Raw genomic sequence first — 16,692 nt, forward strand, 5'->3', positions numbered from 1 at the left:
AGGTCTGGTTACAAAGACTTTATTTTTCTTATACCAGATGATTAATTACATAGATGCTGTCCTTCTGTCAGGCAAATATTGATGCTTTGCTGACAGCTGCACACTGTAGCACTCCACCCTGGCTGAGAATGGACTTGGCTGTGTCAAACAGCTGGAGAACCACACGGCCTTGGAAGCACAGGATTATTGCTGTAACTCTTCTCTGACAGCCAGGTGTGCCCATCAGGCCGCCGTCGTTCTGGTGGGAAGGCAGGCAAGTGAAGGGCTGTGGCTGCCAGCTTGCACTGCTGGAGCCTCACACCTTGAGGATTTAAAGCCAAACTGTAATTCTGTACAAAGCCTCTGCTTGGAGACAGTTTTTAAACAGAGGGAAAGAAAAAGAAAGAGGCACTTACTTCTTCCTACCTGTAAAGAGTCCAGTAATATTTTTCTTTTTGTCCTGGAGTTTAATGGTTTGTTGTTTATTCAGCAGTTCAGTTTTCAGGAGTTTTTGTTCATATCAGAAATAAATTACGTGGTTGAACACGTATCACTGTGCATTTTGATTCACAATTAAGACTGAAGGGAAAACATAATGAAATAAACACAGTATCTCTCTGCAGGCTCACTGTTACACTACTGTTCTTTACATGAATCAGTAACATCTGTAATTTCCACCATAGTACCACGTAAATGGTAATTGCAGGCTGACTTCATTTAACATCAACAGGAGTGCAATAAAAAACCAATCAAATTAAGCTATATGTTTTCTTTATGACTGGAGTAGCTAAATTATTTTCTTTTCATTATTGCTGTAGATCAAGTGAGGAACAGCTACCAGCTCTGTAATAATGGTACTTTGAGAGTGATGTATGCCAATGGCATGAGCATTAGCTTTCACAGCGAACCTCATGTCCTGGCTGGGACTGTGACTCCCACCATAGGACGATGTAATATTTCTCTACCAATGGAAAATGGTTTAAACTCAATTGAATGGCGTCTGAGGAAGGAACAGATTAAAGGCAAAGTGACTGTGTTTGGAAGAAAGCTCAGGGTAAGTAGAATCTATCATTACAGTAACGATCTTTTCCTCTTTGGGCGGAAAATTAACTTTTTTATTTTGAAGGACATGCCTTCCCTATTTTCACCTGTTAAAAATGTACAACTGTGGGATTGTCTTTGGTATGACATGCTTTCCTGTGTTTGAGAGCTCAGTTAGCTGCGTGGGATCATCTGCTGCAGTCAGCTATAGGAACTTTGTTACTAAAAGTACTGCAAAGGTAATTGGTAAAAATACCTAGAATATTACAGAATCATAGAATCATCAAGGTTGGAAGAGACTTTCAAGATCATCCAGTCCAACTGTTAACTGAGCACCACCATAATCACTCCTAAACCACATCCCCAAGTGCCACATTCAGACCCCTCTTGAACACTTCCAGAGACGGTGACTCCACTACCTCCCTGGGCAACTTATTCCAATGCCTGACAACTCCTTCAGTGAAAAAAGTTTTTTAAACATCTAATCTGAACCTCCCCGTATGCAATTTAATCTCATCCTTTCACTTCAGACTTGGCAGAAGAGGCTGACCTTCAACTTGCCACCTCCTTTCAGGGAGAGCAATGAGGTCCCCCCGAATGAGGTGGGAGTCTGAGGGCTCACCATGTGTAACCAGTTGGTGCTGTGGAGCAAACACAACTGCAGCTTGAGCAGTTGCCTTTTGCTGCTGTGAAATCCCCTTACAGACTCACTGACACAGGCATGTTGTGTTTATTCCCTTTCCCAAATGGCACGATGGGAAAATAATTGCTATAATTACAAAGTCATAAGCATAGGATAAGAAAGACACTCAGGTCATGTAATCTATCCCCTGCCAAATTAAAGATCTGCTGCAGCTGGATTAATCCCATTCTGTGCTTAGCTGGCCTGGTTTTCCCCCCCTTCAGTATCTAAACTTTGCCTGGCTGCTTTATATGTGTCATTTTGGAATGGCTTTGAGGTATTGGGGAGAAAACAAATGTAGTGCCAATCAAGCCCTCATTCTTCTAGTAATTTTTCAACATCAATAAACATAAGATACAGTTCTGTGTGCTCAAGATGATATATTAAATGCAACATATGTAAACAATTATGTCATGATTTACCAAAAAAAAAATTACTTGGATGTTAAATTTTGTTTTTTTCTATTGCTTAACATCTAATTCCCAATGTTGAGTTAACAACTCTTTCCTTATTCTTATTCTCACAAATGCACAGAATGTACTTATTGGGGAGAGGGGGAAGGTTAGACAAAAAATTGAATGAGATTAGCAGCTAATCCTTAATGACTAAATTTCATGGCTGTGTAATTGATTTTTGATGTGTTGACCTGCAGCAGTTGATTATAAGTGGAAAACAGATCGGCTCTGCATTTTGACTGGGTGTTCAAAATAAAAATAAATGGGACCCTGAAATGAAATTGCTGTAATCCTAACTCTCAATACTAAAAATTTAATAGAGGTACTTGTGGTAATTAGCTGACGTTAAACACATCTTAGAGCTGAAACCTTGCCTGAGATAGGTTTTCTTGCATCATGTTTATGCAAATCAAAACAATACTTTATCTAGCAACACCTCAACGTTTAATTGTCTGGTGTTAGTTCCTGTAACAATAATCACATATCCATTTAGCTCTTTTAAATGAAAATCACTATGAGATTATCACAGGTTGAGTGGACTGAAAATGAAATTCGAAAATGAGGGAGAAAGCACAGAATTTATTTGCATCTCATTTATTCTAATTCATCTTTATAAATTGTTTAGTGAACGAAACAGAGCAAGTGTTTGGAACATTGAGGGGGAGCCAGTGGCAGGCAGGGACAGCTGTGGCATGTAGTGGTACAACCTGCAGAGGTGAGAGAGTGTGTGGGGCCATCTCTGGATCCCCAGTTCAGGATCAGGATTATTGAAGGGGTGGCCATTCTGTAGGATTCACCTCTCAGGTGAGTACTTCACCTCCGTGCCCCTGTTCTCCGGTACTGAAAGGGGACTTGTAATAAAGATGGGGACAGACTTTTAGCAGGATCTAAAAGAACAAGGGGTGGTGATTTTAAACTATAAGAGATTTAGATTTAGACTAGTTATAAGGAAGAAATCTTTTGTGGTGAGGCACTGGCACAGGTTGCCCAGAGAGGTGGTACATGGCCCATCCCTGGAAACATCGAAGGTCAGGCTGGACTCTGTGCAGCCTGTTCCAGTTGGAGAAGTCCCTGCTTGCTGCAGAGGGGTTGTACTGGATGATCTTTAAAGGTCCCTCCCAACCCAGAATATTTGGTGATTCTATGAGTCCTCACACAGTGCTGCTGCCTGTGCCTCCAGCTGTGCTCCACTGTGCTGTGAGCACGTCACAGCCTCTGTACACACACTGGGGCAGATTTCATCACCCTGAGAAAGCAAGCCCTGCTCTTCACCTTTATCTTTTCCCACTCGCTGTCTGCTGTTTTATGCACCTCACGTTCAGTGCCTTGTGGTAGCTTCAGATAAAGTCGTGATAAGATTCCCTTCTGAAGAGTTTTTGTTGCGGTGCAGCGTCACGTAAAGTGATTTTTGTGGCCAGACCTTTCCAAGGCACAAAGGGCACATCCCCACAGCCACTTCAGCAGCAGCTGAGGGAAAACCAGATGTGCATGTGGGGAGGGAACAAAAGAGAAAGGGCTTGTTAGGTAATCTGCAGTCGTGCTAATTGTAACTGTTATTACTGTTCCCAGGAAGAGTGGGAGTTAGCCTGTTTGGGTTTCTGTATAATTAATATGATACTGCAATTACACTCTCTGGTTTTACCTATTTTACAAATGCAAATGGAGTTTCTGGATTATCCAAGCAGGTGATATTTGTGTATGCATCTCCAAGCGATGTTTGTGGGTGTGCACAGCTCTTGTCTGTGTAATCATTATAAAAAACCCTACTAATTTTGTTTTCTGCGGCAAAAAACCTAATAACTGTTACAATGTTTTTGAGAAAAGAGAGGATACCTGAATCAGAGTTTCTTACATGCAGATTATGGTCGCAGTTACTGTAATGGAGGGAAAGAACCCCAGAAATCCCAACTGCTTTATGAAGCTTCAGAAATTACAATAAAAAAGCCAAAACACAAACAAAAATCCAAAAGCTAAAATTCAGTTAATAATCTTTCTGAAAGACTTTTTTTTCTTTCTAGAAAATCTGCCCATCCTCAAGAAATTGGGATCTGTCAGTCATACACTAACCCTTTAATTCTATAGCTAAGTGTTTTTGGGAAGTGAAAGCCCTCTTCTGTTGGTGGAAAGGGTTTTCTTACGTCTCTGTCATCAGGACTGATCCTACAAAACAAGAGTAACCAGCTGAGAAAGTACTAATGTTGAGTTTGGCTTCCCTGGCTTTGCTTTCATTATAATGGGAGAGCAGAATATGATTTATTTTGCCCCAAGGTGTTTTAAGAAAAATACCCTATCTTTCCTTTGAATCATAGGAGAAGTTGCCGGGATAACCTTTGGGAAAACCTACAGGAGAGAGCTTTTTTTTCTAGTAATTGCCCACTGAGGAAATGCAAACTGCTAAAGAGATAAATTTTATTAATGGAGAAAATTAGGATAATGAGCAATAATTTGAAATAATTATTTCTTTACAAACACAAAATTGTATTAATTTTAAATGTGCTTTCTGTATAACTGATTTCCTACTGAGTTGGTTGGGGTGGGAATTGGGTTTACCCCTGCCAGTGAATATATCTCAGAATAACTTTTATGTCCTCAAGAAAGGCTCAGGGTTCATTTACATATTGTTTGATGTGCAGTTTAATTTTCATAAGAGAAAACGTTGCTTAATCAAAGCCACTGTAAAATATAAGCTGAAGAACAAATTCCCAGAAATTGATGAATACTTTTTAAGTAGTCATTGCTCTGAAATTGTATCTAATTTAAAGACTTCTACTTTATTAATGATGCATCTACAATTAAATTACTTAAGAAGCTTTATCAGATTACAGCATTAGCCTGAATTCTATGGCTTAGCCCTCAGTGAATATATTTATGTATCTCTCATTATAGCATTCTCACTAGAAGCTTCTCCATTTGGCATTCTTATTCTCCTTTGCTTCTATTTTGCTGTTTTACTTAAAAATAAAATAAATCTGGCACTGAAACTCTTCATGCTGGACTTTGAATGAAAATTATAACAAAAAAAAAAAGAAAGAAAAATATTTAACCTTGTTATTTAGCACTTTTGTTTTTCAACACTACAAGTCCATCTTTCCCAGCCTGTATGATCAGGATTTTTAAACAGAAGAATTGAAACCCATCCCTAGTGATTGGGTTGCTGAAGGATCTATGGAATATTTGGAAAGTAAATGAAGAAAACAATAAATGAATGAATTCTAATCAGGGAGTTGGAATTACGGAAGCCAAGTGGCTAAACCAGTGAAGGCACAAAATTATAATTTCTTCTATGGTTCTTAGGATGATTGTAAGGGAAAAGGCAAAGAACTATTGATGGCAGAAGTAGAAAAATTACTTCCATGCAAAATAATTTGTTTCCCTGCACTTTAACACTTAGGTGTGCAGATTGTCTGCCTGTTCTGAGCATAAGGGAATCCTTTGCCTGTAGGATATCATCTCCCATGTTGTGGGGAGATGGGAAATCAAAACTACATATTTGAATACACTGAGAAGTAGAAAGCAAAAGCCAGTTAACAGGAAGACATCCTACACTTCCCAAAACTGATTCCTCTGTTGTGTTTTCACTCTGTAAATCCAGAGGGGAGGGATGGTGTGCCCACCACACACGAAGTGCAGCCTCCTTTCCTTCCCTTCCGCAGGTGCACGGGAGGAATTTACTGTCCATCGACTACGACCGGAACATCCGCACGGAGAAGATCTATGACGACCACCGGAAATTCACCCTGCGGATCATTTACGACCAGCTGGGACGGCCCTTCCTGTGGCTGCCCAGCAGTGGCCTGGCTGCTGTCAACGTGTCCTACTTCCTGAACGGGCGCCTGGCCGGGCTCCAGCGCGGCGCCATGAGCGAGAGGACCGACATCGACAAGCAAGGCAGGATCACATCCCGCATGTTTTCCGATGGGAAAGTGTGGAGCTACACCTACCTAGAGAACGTAGGTGATGCTGTGTTACTTTCTGGCATCAGCTGCAAAGACACAAAGCGCTGCCCAGCTTCATTTTAAGCTGTACACATAACACACGCACACAAACCCCTTTAAATTTGATGTGTTCCAGCTGTTAAGAATCCCTACATACCTGGTCTCAAAATTCCTTATTTTTTAATTAGTCAGCTGAATTTGACTAATTTTTAATGGGAAATACTTTGTTCATGGTTTGTGTCTTTTGATATTTTCCTGATAGCGGTGAGGCTACTGTAAAACAGCATAAACTAACACAATGACTTGTGCTTAATTAAGCCTAAAAATGCATGACTAAAGCTAACTAAAGGTTCATATAGGAACAGGTAATTCATCTTTAATCATTACTTATTAAATGAAAATATGGTAACACATTTTTACTTAGCCTAATTAAGACCCTTTAGTCATAAAATTGTCTTAAATCCTGTAAAATTGCGTATTGTTTTCCCTTTCCCTTCTTGTTGTTCTAAGCAAACCAGAGCTGATGCTTTCTGCTTTCTCACATATTTCACAGTAACGGTTGTGAATTACAACTGGTGGCAGAAAGATAAATCAAGTCATTTATCTAACTCCTCTGCATCCCTCAGGAAAAAAAAAAAAAGAAAGAAAAAGAAAAAAAAAGTCCTCCTACAGGGAGGGTAGCTCACAGGTTGCTAACCTACACTTTCTCTGGAGCGTCAGCATATTGATTTCCAAGCAACAGATCCTCTCATCTGGCAATCTGACAATATCCCTGAGCAGCTCTGTGCCCCTAACTAATGTATCTGATTCTCTTTGTAGTCATTTAACATTAGTGCCTCTCCGGTAAACTTTTCCTTGGTGCCCTCCCACAGGCCACATGCTGAAAGCTGGTAACTGTTTGTTCTTGTTTCCCCCCCAGTCCATGGTGTTGCTGCTCCAGAGTCAGCGACAGTACATCTTCGAGTACGACTCCTCGGACCGCCTCCACGCTGTCACCATGCCCAGCGTGGCTCGGCACAGCATGTCCACCCACACCTCCATTGGCTACATCAGGAATATCTACAACCCTCCTGAAAGCAACGCTTCCGTGATTTTCGATTACAGCGACGACGGGAGGATTTTGAAAACGTCGTTCTTAGGAACTGGCCGGCAAGTCTTCTACAAGTATGGAAAGCTGTCCAAACTATCTGAAATTGTTTATGACAGCACCGCGGTGACTTTTGGGTACGATGAAACTACAGGTGTCCTAAAAATGGTGAATTTGCAGAGTGGGGGATTTTCTTGTACGATTCGCTATCGGAAAATTGGTCCTCTCGTTGACAAACAAATCTACAGATTCTCTGAAGAAGGCATGGTCAATGCAAGGTTTGATTATACATATCATGATAACAGCTTTCGAATCGCAAGCATCAAACCCATAATAAGTGAGACGCCCCTCCCAGTTGATCTCTACCGTTACGATGAGATTTCTGGCAAAGTAGAGCATTTTGGCAAATTTGGAGTTATTTATTATGATATAAACCAAATTATCACCACAGCAGTTATGACACTGAGCAAGCACTTTGATACCCATGGACGGATTAAAGAGGTTCAGTATGAAATGTTCCGGTCCCTGATGTACTGGATGACTGTGCAGTACGACAGCATGGGGAGGGTGACCAAAAGGGAGCTGAAACTCGGTCCCTACGCCAACACGACCAAGTACACCTATGATTATGACGGAGATGGGCAACTGCAAAGCGTGGCAGTAAACGACAGGCCCACCTGGCGCTACAGCTACGATCTGAACGGAAACCTGCACCTCCTGAATCCTGGGAACAGCGTCCGGCTGATGCCGCTGCGCTACGACCTGAGGGACAGGATCACGCGCCTGGGCGACATCCCGTACAAGATCGACGACGACGGGTTCCTGTGGCAGCGGGGCGCGGACGTGTTCGACTACAACTCCAAAGGGCTCCTGACCAGAGCTTACAACAAAGCCAATGGCTGGAGTGTTCAGTACCGCTACGACGGGCTGGGCCGAAGGGCTTCCTGTAAGACCAACCTGGGGCACCATCTGCAGTACTTTTATGCTGATCTTCACAATCCAACCAGGGTAACTCACGTCTACAATCATTCCAATTCCGAAATTACCTCTTTGTACTACGACCTGCAAGGCCACCTCTTTGCAATGGAGAGTAGCAGCGGGGAAGAGTATTATGTGGCCTCTGATAACACGGGCACTCCACTGGCCGTGTTCAGCATCAACGGCCTCATGATCAAACAGCTTCAGTACACGGCGTATGGGGAAATTTATTACGACTCCAACCCAGATTTCCAGCTGGTCATTGGGTTCCATGGAGGGCTGTATGATCCTTTAACCAAACTTGTGCATTTCACCCAAAGGGACTACGATGTCCTGGCTGGGCGCTGGACATCTCCTGATTACACCATGTGGAAAAAAATTGGCAGAGAACCCGCTCCTTTCAATCTGTACATGTTCAAGAGTAACAACCCTCTCAGCAATGAACTGGATCTAAAGAATTATGTAACAGGTGAGGCTTCATCACATTTATATTAAGTAACACTTTAGTTTGGAAGCTGAGAAAAAAATGTGACTTCTCCTTACTTGCCCTTGGCTGAATCCTCCCATCAAGTGTGGGCCATTTTCCTTTTTGTGCTATGAAAAGGGCTGGCTAGTGCTGATCCTTTGGCACTGCTCTTCCCTGAATGAAGGGCACTAAGTGAGAAGCCACGATGAATTATAGAGGGAAAAAAATAAAAATAGTTTTGCTGAATATTAAATTTCAGCACAGCCATAGTGTTCTTCCTGTTGAACCAGTGCTGCATGAAGATGTGTTCATTCTAATTCTATATCAGGAAAAGTGAAATCACCTACAGGAATCACTGGCAGGTTGGTTCAGAATCACAAGCCAGAAATGCTCAGATCTCTTCCTTTCTGGGCTACTTTCAAAATTAACTACTGACTGAACCCATGAGCACATTATGAATTAGCACCCAGAATGGATTTAATTAAACCTCTTTTTACCATTTAACTTTTAATATGCAAACAGTTTTTAGTCATTTAAACAAAATCCTTGATGTTTTTTAAAATTATTTCATCCTGAAAGACTAGGAAATGTTATGCAGTATGTAGAGCTGAGAAACAAAAGTAGTTTTGATCACATATATTAGAATTGGGTAAAACTTGTAACCCCTTCTTAATTAGGAATAATTTTTCATTTAGTAACATCACACAGTACTTGAACTAGCTGCTGGCAGTTTCTAAAAGGAAAGGTAATTAATATGTCTTCAGGAAAAGCTTTTTTTCAGAATTGAATATGCAGTGTACAATAATTAGAGCAGTGATATAATTTTTAAATAGGAGTGATCTTAATTTAAATTTCAAGAAAAGTGTGCATTTTCTTCAGAGAAAATCTTAGCAAGTTTCATTAGTACATTGTGACCTAATAGGTGTAACACACCCCAGATTCTGCTGGAGCTACTCTGCAATTTGGAGACAGTGCAATTTCTATCTGACAGTGTGAGAATACTGATGACCGAAATTACCTTGGGATCAAATTCTGTTGTCCTAAATTCAACAGAATTCCTATTTTCATCCACCACTGTTTGATTTAGGTTTTCAGCATCATCTTACTGTATTTTGCTACATTCTAAAATTGCATTAATTTAGTTTATCCATCCAGTGGAGGAGATCTAGAAAGACAAATTGCAGTTTGGGACAACACACACCTTGTAGTCTGTAAAAATATTTAATCAGTGATGCGAATATTTGTTGCTTTATGGACTAAACAGATTATCTTGCACAAGAAGTGATGATGGTGATACCTTTGTTGTCATAGCTTAAAAAAAAAAAAAAAAAAAAAAAACCCCCAAACATCTCCTCCCCAGTCCATTCTTACAGTTAACCCCTGACACTGCTTTATTCACAGATTTGCTGAAAAGAAATTCCTGTAGCAAATGCAGTGCTGCAAATTAGTGACTACTTTGTATATGGGTCCTCCTCTGGTTTTTGTGGAATTACGGTAGCTGAAATGAATTGTTCAGGAGATACCATTTAACTATAAAATAAACTGAAGCCTTAAAAAGGAGCAGTAACAGGTACAGGAAAAATACAGTAGGCACTGTGTGATGGGAGATAGATACAGACACCTTAGTAAAGGCAGAGTATTTTACTACTTATTTTAGAGTCAGAATGGCCAAGAAAAGAAGACTTTTGGGAAAAAACAGCTTTGCAACAGCTCAGCTCACAGGAAGAAGCTGCAGTAGCAGCATCAGGAGCCAGTGTAGGCCAGCGAGAAGAGCTGGATACTGGGAAAGACAGGAGAGATTCTTACATGCAAATGGTCATGAACCAGGAATCAGAAATGTAATACGGGGTCAGTGACTCTTTTCTTTTTTGTTAAAAAGATCATTTGGATAGCTAGAGTACATCATTAGTTCTTAATACCTGCTGAGGGAGAATTACTGTTATTAATTTACTTCCTTAGCTTTTTCAGATAGATCTGAAGGCAGAGTTTTCCTGGTCAAACCCACAGCTGGAACTTCCCAAAACTCACCTCAGAGCTGAGCTGTAACCCTCCTATGCAGCTCCTGCCTTCCCTGGAGGGATGGGGAGGATAGTCTTGGTGCCTAAATTTAGACATCTGATTTACAAGTCTGGCTTCTCACTGCTTTTAATGGAGCCTCCTGAGACCCAATGACAGCTGATAGAACTAGGACATGGAAGAAAAGCCATGTGTTTCCCCAAAGGACTTTGCAAATGTTTTTAAAGTGTTAACCTAATAAAATATCATTTTACAATGCAGTTAGAGGTTACAGTAGCCACATTAGAAGGTGTCAGAGATGGAACAAGTACTGCATACCGTAAAATGTTTGGATAAGCCATGTGCTATAATGAAAAAGGAATGAAAGAGGTGGTATATCCTTGATGAAGTATTTAGGTTTAATTTAAAGCAATATTTCCTGTACCTGTTCATGGTAGATTGCTACAATTCTGTAAAGTTCCACACTGTAATATTAATTGTGACTTCAGTTGCCACTTGAAATTAAGGATGTCAAGGATGGATTTGCAAATTTTTTTTATTTCCTCTATTTGTTACGCACATTTGTTTCTCACTTGTCTGCTTTCTTTTGATTTTTTTTAGATGTCAAAAGCTGGTTGGTGATGTTTGGATTTCAGCTTAGCAACATTATTCCTGGTTTCCCTAGAGCAAAAATGTACTTTGTGTCACCGCCATACGAACTGTCTGAGAGTCAAGCATGTGAAAATGGACAGGTAGGCAGAAGTATTAAGTTACTTCTTTTGATAAATTTGCCCCACTCTATGGGTAGAATTGCTGGCTCTTCTGTAGTTACAGCAGAAGGCCACATCACTGAATTAAATAATTCAGTGTAAAATGAAGTGAGTATAGCTAGATTTTATACTAATGAACATATGCCTTTCTTGCCAGCCTTCGTTGTTATCATAATTACAATGTCATTAGTTTGTCTTTTATTGAGTTATTCCTTGATTAACAAGTTGTAACTCGATTAACTTGATTAGCAATGACAAAGGGAGACTTTGTCAGGGTAATTTATCATCTGTTGTACCTTTGGTAAAACCATCCTAGTAACAGATGTGTTGCAATAAACTTAGCTTGGTACTTGTACTGGTACAAAAGGGTTCTACTTCTCACCCTGTAAGAGGATTTCTTGTCATCTTTTGTCATTTTCCTAGTTGAAGGTTTTTATGTGATACTCCAGTTAACTTCAGTTACAGTGTTTGTGCTTAATTGTCAGGTTAAGGGTGAACAATTGTTTTGACCTTTATAATAAATTACAACCCATTTAATAAACTTAAGAAGAGCACTAGTCTAATTCCAAACTTAGCCTTTGCTAGGCTCACTTCATCCTTGTGGTAATGCAGTAGAAATTATTGTATAAACCTAAACATACCACTTTCACAGGCTTCTAAGTAATTTGAGAGTCTAAATCCCCTCTTCAGGAATTGCCATGGTACTTTTGAGGCAAATTTCACCTATTTTCAAAAAAGCTTACATTCATAAATGTTTTAGTTATATATAATGGTTAAAATCTCTAGGCAAAAGTGTCCAGAAGTTAAATGCCACCATTTAATACATTGAAACTGTTTGTTTCCAGCTCTGATTAAAACTGGGCTAGACTTGGGTCTTTCTTATTCTTTTACTGGACATTATATCATTTGAAATTTTTGGTACATGTATGTTATAAAGGGTGATGAGAATTATTTTACTTGGTATTAAGGATGGCAAAATAATTTGTCAAGTGAATGTTTACCTGATTCTGAACAGGATATATGTAAGGATGGGTAACTGAGGGTGGTCTTTCCATAGAGCAGAATTTTTCACTGCATAGCTTTCCTTTGAAAAAGCAAAGCAAAGATTGTTATCAGTCTCTTAAATGAGTATGTTCAGATCTGTATCTTCTTTGGTGGTTTTTTTCTTTTGTTTTGCTCTCCCCAGCTAATCACAGGAGTGCAGCAGACGACAGAAAGACACAACCAGGCTTTCATGGCTCTGGAGGGACAGGTCATATCTAAGAGATTACACGCCAGCATTAGAGAAAAAGCAGGTCACTGGTTCGCCACGACCACTCCTATCATTGGGAAGGGAATCATGTTCGCTGTGAAGGAGGGCCGTGTGACCACCGGCGTTTCCAGCATAGCCACGGACGACAGCAGGAAAATCGCCTCTGTCCTGAACAGCGCTCACTACCTGGAGAAGATGCACTACAGCATCGAGGGGAAGGACACCCACTACTTCGTGAAGGTCGGCTCGGCCGACAGCGACCTCGTCACCCTCGCCATGACCAGCGGGAGGAAGGTCCTGGACAGCGGCGTCAACGTCACCGTGTCCCAGCCCACGCTCCTTGTCAACGGCAGGACTCGAAGGTTTACGAATATTGAGTTTCAGTATTCCACCCTGCTGCTCAACATCCGCTACGGCCTCACCCCCGACGCGCTGGACGAGGAGAAGGCGCGAGTGTTGGAGCAGGCCCGGCAGCGAGCCCTGGGCTCCGCCTGGGCCAAGGAGCAGCAGAAGGCGCGGGACGGCCGAGAGGGCAGCCGTGTATGGACAGACGGAGAGAGGCAGCAGCTCCTGAACACGGGAAGGGTCCAAGGTTACGAGGGATATTATGTCCTACCCGTGGAGCAGTACCCAGAGCTAGCAGACAGTAGCAGCAACATCCAGTTTTTAAGACAGAATGAAATGGGAAAGAGGTAACAAATTAACCTGCTGTCATCCTTTGCTGGATGAATCAGTAGTCATAACTGTTATCTCCTCTCCTAAGGAGATGAAGACCTAAATGGGGGCACTAGGCTGAGCTACTCTGGGATAGTAAGTGGCAAAAAAGCTCATATTTTTTGAGTTAAATGCTACTGTTCAAGGGATTAAAAACCACATCCTGAAGTGGACTAAAGCCAGACTGAAAACTCTAACCGTACAAATTAAAAAGTACCCCTGAAATATTACCCACTTGTTCTGGGTCTAAAGAAAAACAAAAAGAAGGCCTCGTATTGTATTACCTCACTCCATTCACACGTGAGCAAACTAAGAAATCCAAGTGGGCCACTTTCACTAACCAGCTGATGAAACACAGATGATTCAGACTGCTTGTTTGATAAATATCCAAGAGGTTTTCATTTAAAGCAAAATACAGGTGCATTTAAAACATGACTTTGGGGTGATTTGTGTGTAGCAACTGGAGGACAAACGGAATGCAAGTGAGAGCGCACTGGAAATAGGAAAGGAAAAATATATTTAAAAGTAACAAAACCACACTTGCACTCTGACCCTCCACTTGTCTGGCCTGAAGCTTAACTTATTCAAAGAGGGCAGAGTGTAAAGTTACATTCAAAATGGTGGCTATAAATCACTACAGATAAATTTCATACTCTGTTTGTCTTTGAAGATTTCCATTGTGGACAGTATAACACAGTTACAGGGTGTAGTCTGTTTAGATTCAGTAGTTTGTTGGTATCAGTTCCAGTAGAGCTGTGGGCATTGTGTTACACTATTGCAAATGGGCACCACGTCAGATCACCCTGTACATACATCAGCCAGAAGGCACAATCACTGTTTCAGATTTAAAAATTATTAGTGTGTTTGTTTGGTCGAGAAACTGAGACAATCACATTACGGTCACCACTGAAAAAAAAAAAAAAAAAAAAAAAAAAAGTCTAATAAGAACTTTGGTACAAGAACTTTTTTGTAATATACATGTATGAATTGTTCATTGAGTTTTTATATTAATTTTAATTTGCTGCTAAGCAAAGACTAGAGACAGGCAAAGATAATTTATGGCAAAGTGTTTAAATTGTTTATACATAAATAAAGTCTCTAAAACTCCTGTGAATTACTTGTCTTCAGTTGCAAAATCTTGTAAAAGTGATTCATGTCTCACTGTCATCTAATGCACACAGCTTCTTGTATGTGGAAATGACTTCTTGTTGCTTCGTGGATTCTGCTGGTCCTTTCATCTCTGGGCAAGCAAAGTCCTACATACACATGACCCAACACTCTGCTTAGGACACAGGAGAAAACTGGTACATGCTTTAGAAATTCCCTCTCTGCACCTCACGACTAGCAACCCTCAAACAGCCATGTGTTTCAATCCTGGAATTAGTTTAATTGCACTAAAGTAACGTCCAAACAGTTTGAAAATGCAGTAACATAATATTAAATGGAACATGGAAGGCTGTGAGCCAGGAAGTCTCCATGAAATCTGTCTTCTTTGGGAGATTGCTTATTTCCACCACATTTAAAAATGAGAGGTAAGATCAAAGTCTCTCTCCTAAGCAAACAGTCACTCCTGGTGATGATAAAAGGGGGCCATCCATCAACCAGAGCCCTGCCACTTTTATCTCATTTAAGTATGTAGCTGGGGAGCTCTGCTTAATTTTGAGAACAGTTTTGCTTTTGGGGTTGCGAATGAGGTTTTTAATGATTCACGATACTGACAGAGATGCTTGAGTTGATTATGGGCATTAATTCACTCCAGGGCATTTTTAAAGCCAAACCGTTCAGTGCCCGTGTTGTGTAACACCTGGAGCACTCAGAAAGCACATCTAATTTCTGCTGTGCAAACAAGAGCCACCCCATTCTGACTGGGGTTTACACCTACATGTTCACCCAGTGTAGTTCACCCACAGGAACCCCCAGCTCTGTTACTCATCCTCTGAAGGAGGAGCCTGGCTGCATTTTCAGGTAAAGTCCTGGTTGTCCTTCACTGCAGGTGTTTTTCTGTGCTGATGGGCTTGAAGTGCTGTTACATTATCAGTCTGTTCTTTACAAGTGAAACCTCTTAAGGAAATATTGTTACTTTTTTTTTTTTTTAAATGGAGGCATAAAACATGAACTCACAAAGTGGAGACACTGTCCATGATGACAGTTTTCTGTGGATTACCTGGCCCTGTACTGGTAAGGTGCTTGGGTCATTTTTTGGGATGGATTTTTTCTTGCAGTTGAGAGGTTTGTGTGGTGCATCAAAGACTTTGGAAGAACTACTGTATTTTTGTAATTATGATAAAAGAGCTAGATTCTCTCATGTGTGGAAAAAACAGCTCACTGTTAAAGGCCATACTAAAGAGTTTCACTTAACAAAGGGGGAGATTACTGGTGTGGCCATGGCCTGCTCTCTTGTGGTCCCCTTTTCTCTGTTTCTGGAGGCATCTCTTCCTCCCTTCTCCTTTCTACAACCTTCCCTTTCCTCACCCCCCACAAATTGGTATGTCCTGTTCCTCTCAGAGTTCTTGCATTTGTTCTCTCCTCCTTGCTAGACTTTTCCATATGGAATAGATGATTAACCTAAAGCAATGCCATGGAGACACAAACTGGATTCTTCTTATGGGGGAGTAGTTAAGTGGTGGCTTTAACAGTGACATTGTGGCTGTGTCCCCAACAGTGCTGTGATCAGGACAGGCCGAGGGCAGCTGTGAAAGGACCTGGCCTGGGAGGCACTGCTGGCTGTGGGAAGGCACTGTGCACGAGCTCAGGCCAGCCCAAGAGCCACAAAGGTAGGTTTGCCCTCCTGACTTACTGGAGTGTAAGTCGAGTTGCTTGCAGAGAGAGCAGGAATCCAAGAACAAGCTCCTGTTTAATGCTAAAACCAGGTGGAGAATCAGCATTAGACTACGTTTCCTTTTTCCCATTGGACTGCTGTAACTGAAGGAATTTGGTATTTACAACCTTGCAGTTCAGCTTGAAAAAAAGCTGTTTTGTTTCCTGACTGAGCCCAAAGCCTGGCTTTGGGTGTAGGCATGTGTCTGACCACACCCTGCTCCTCTCCAGGTGGCAAATTTATCAGGCCCTCTATGGCTGTAATTTCTTCTCCAAAGAGGAATAGAGAGTAGATATCCCTGAGCAATTTTGAATGTGGAAATGGGGCTTTACTAGCCCAATTTGTAGAGTGTATCAGGCACCCTGACTTTAGTTAAAGGGTGTAATGAAGAGTTATGGGGACCTCTCTGCCCTTGAGGTGCCCCTGAGATTTTCTGCCAACAAGGAAAGTTCCTTCCCAGCCTCTTCAGTTACAACCTGCAGCGTAAAAGTTTCTTATTTACAAGGATTACTTAGTTTAA

General features: G+C 41.2%; 1 protein-coding gene across 8 annotated transcripts in view; it reads left to right on the plus strand.

The window, feature by feature from the left end:
* TENM2 (teneurin transmembrane protein 2) overlaps nt 1-14,468 on the plus strand; it is a 900,957-nt gene extending 886,489 nt beyond the window's left edge. For 6 of the 8 annotated variants that reach the window (XM_017825633.1, XM_017825634.1, XM_017825636.1 and 3 more), the window contains 5 exons: nt 798-1,033; nt 5,811-6,107; nt 7,012-8,626; nt 11,240-11,370; nt 12,575-13,336. In XM_017825633.1, the coding sequence (XP_017681122.1) occupies nt 798-1,033; nt 5,811-6,107; nt 7,012-8,626; nt 11,240-11,370; nt 12,575-13,336 (3,041 nt within the window). Of the gene's footprint in view, nt 1-797; nt 1,034-5,810; nt 6,108-7,011; nt 8,627-11,239; nt 11,371-12,574 lie in introns of all 8 variants that reach the window. The other 2 variants (XM_017825631.1, XM_017825635.1) reach the window with 1 other exon arrangement.
* Nucleotides 14,469-16,692: the final 2,224 nt, after the last annotated feature.

This window comes from Lepidothrix coronata, unplaced genomic scaffold (genome assembly GCF_001604755.1).
Source record: "Lepidothrix coronata isolate B3197 unplaced genomic scaffold, Lepidothrix_coronata-1.0 Scaffold121, whole genome shotgun sequence".
NCBI classification, from domain to species: Eukaryota; Metazoa; Chordata; class Aves; order Passeriformes; family Pipridae; genus Lepidothrix; species Lepidothrix coronata.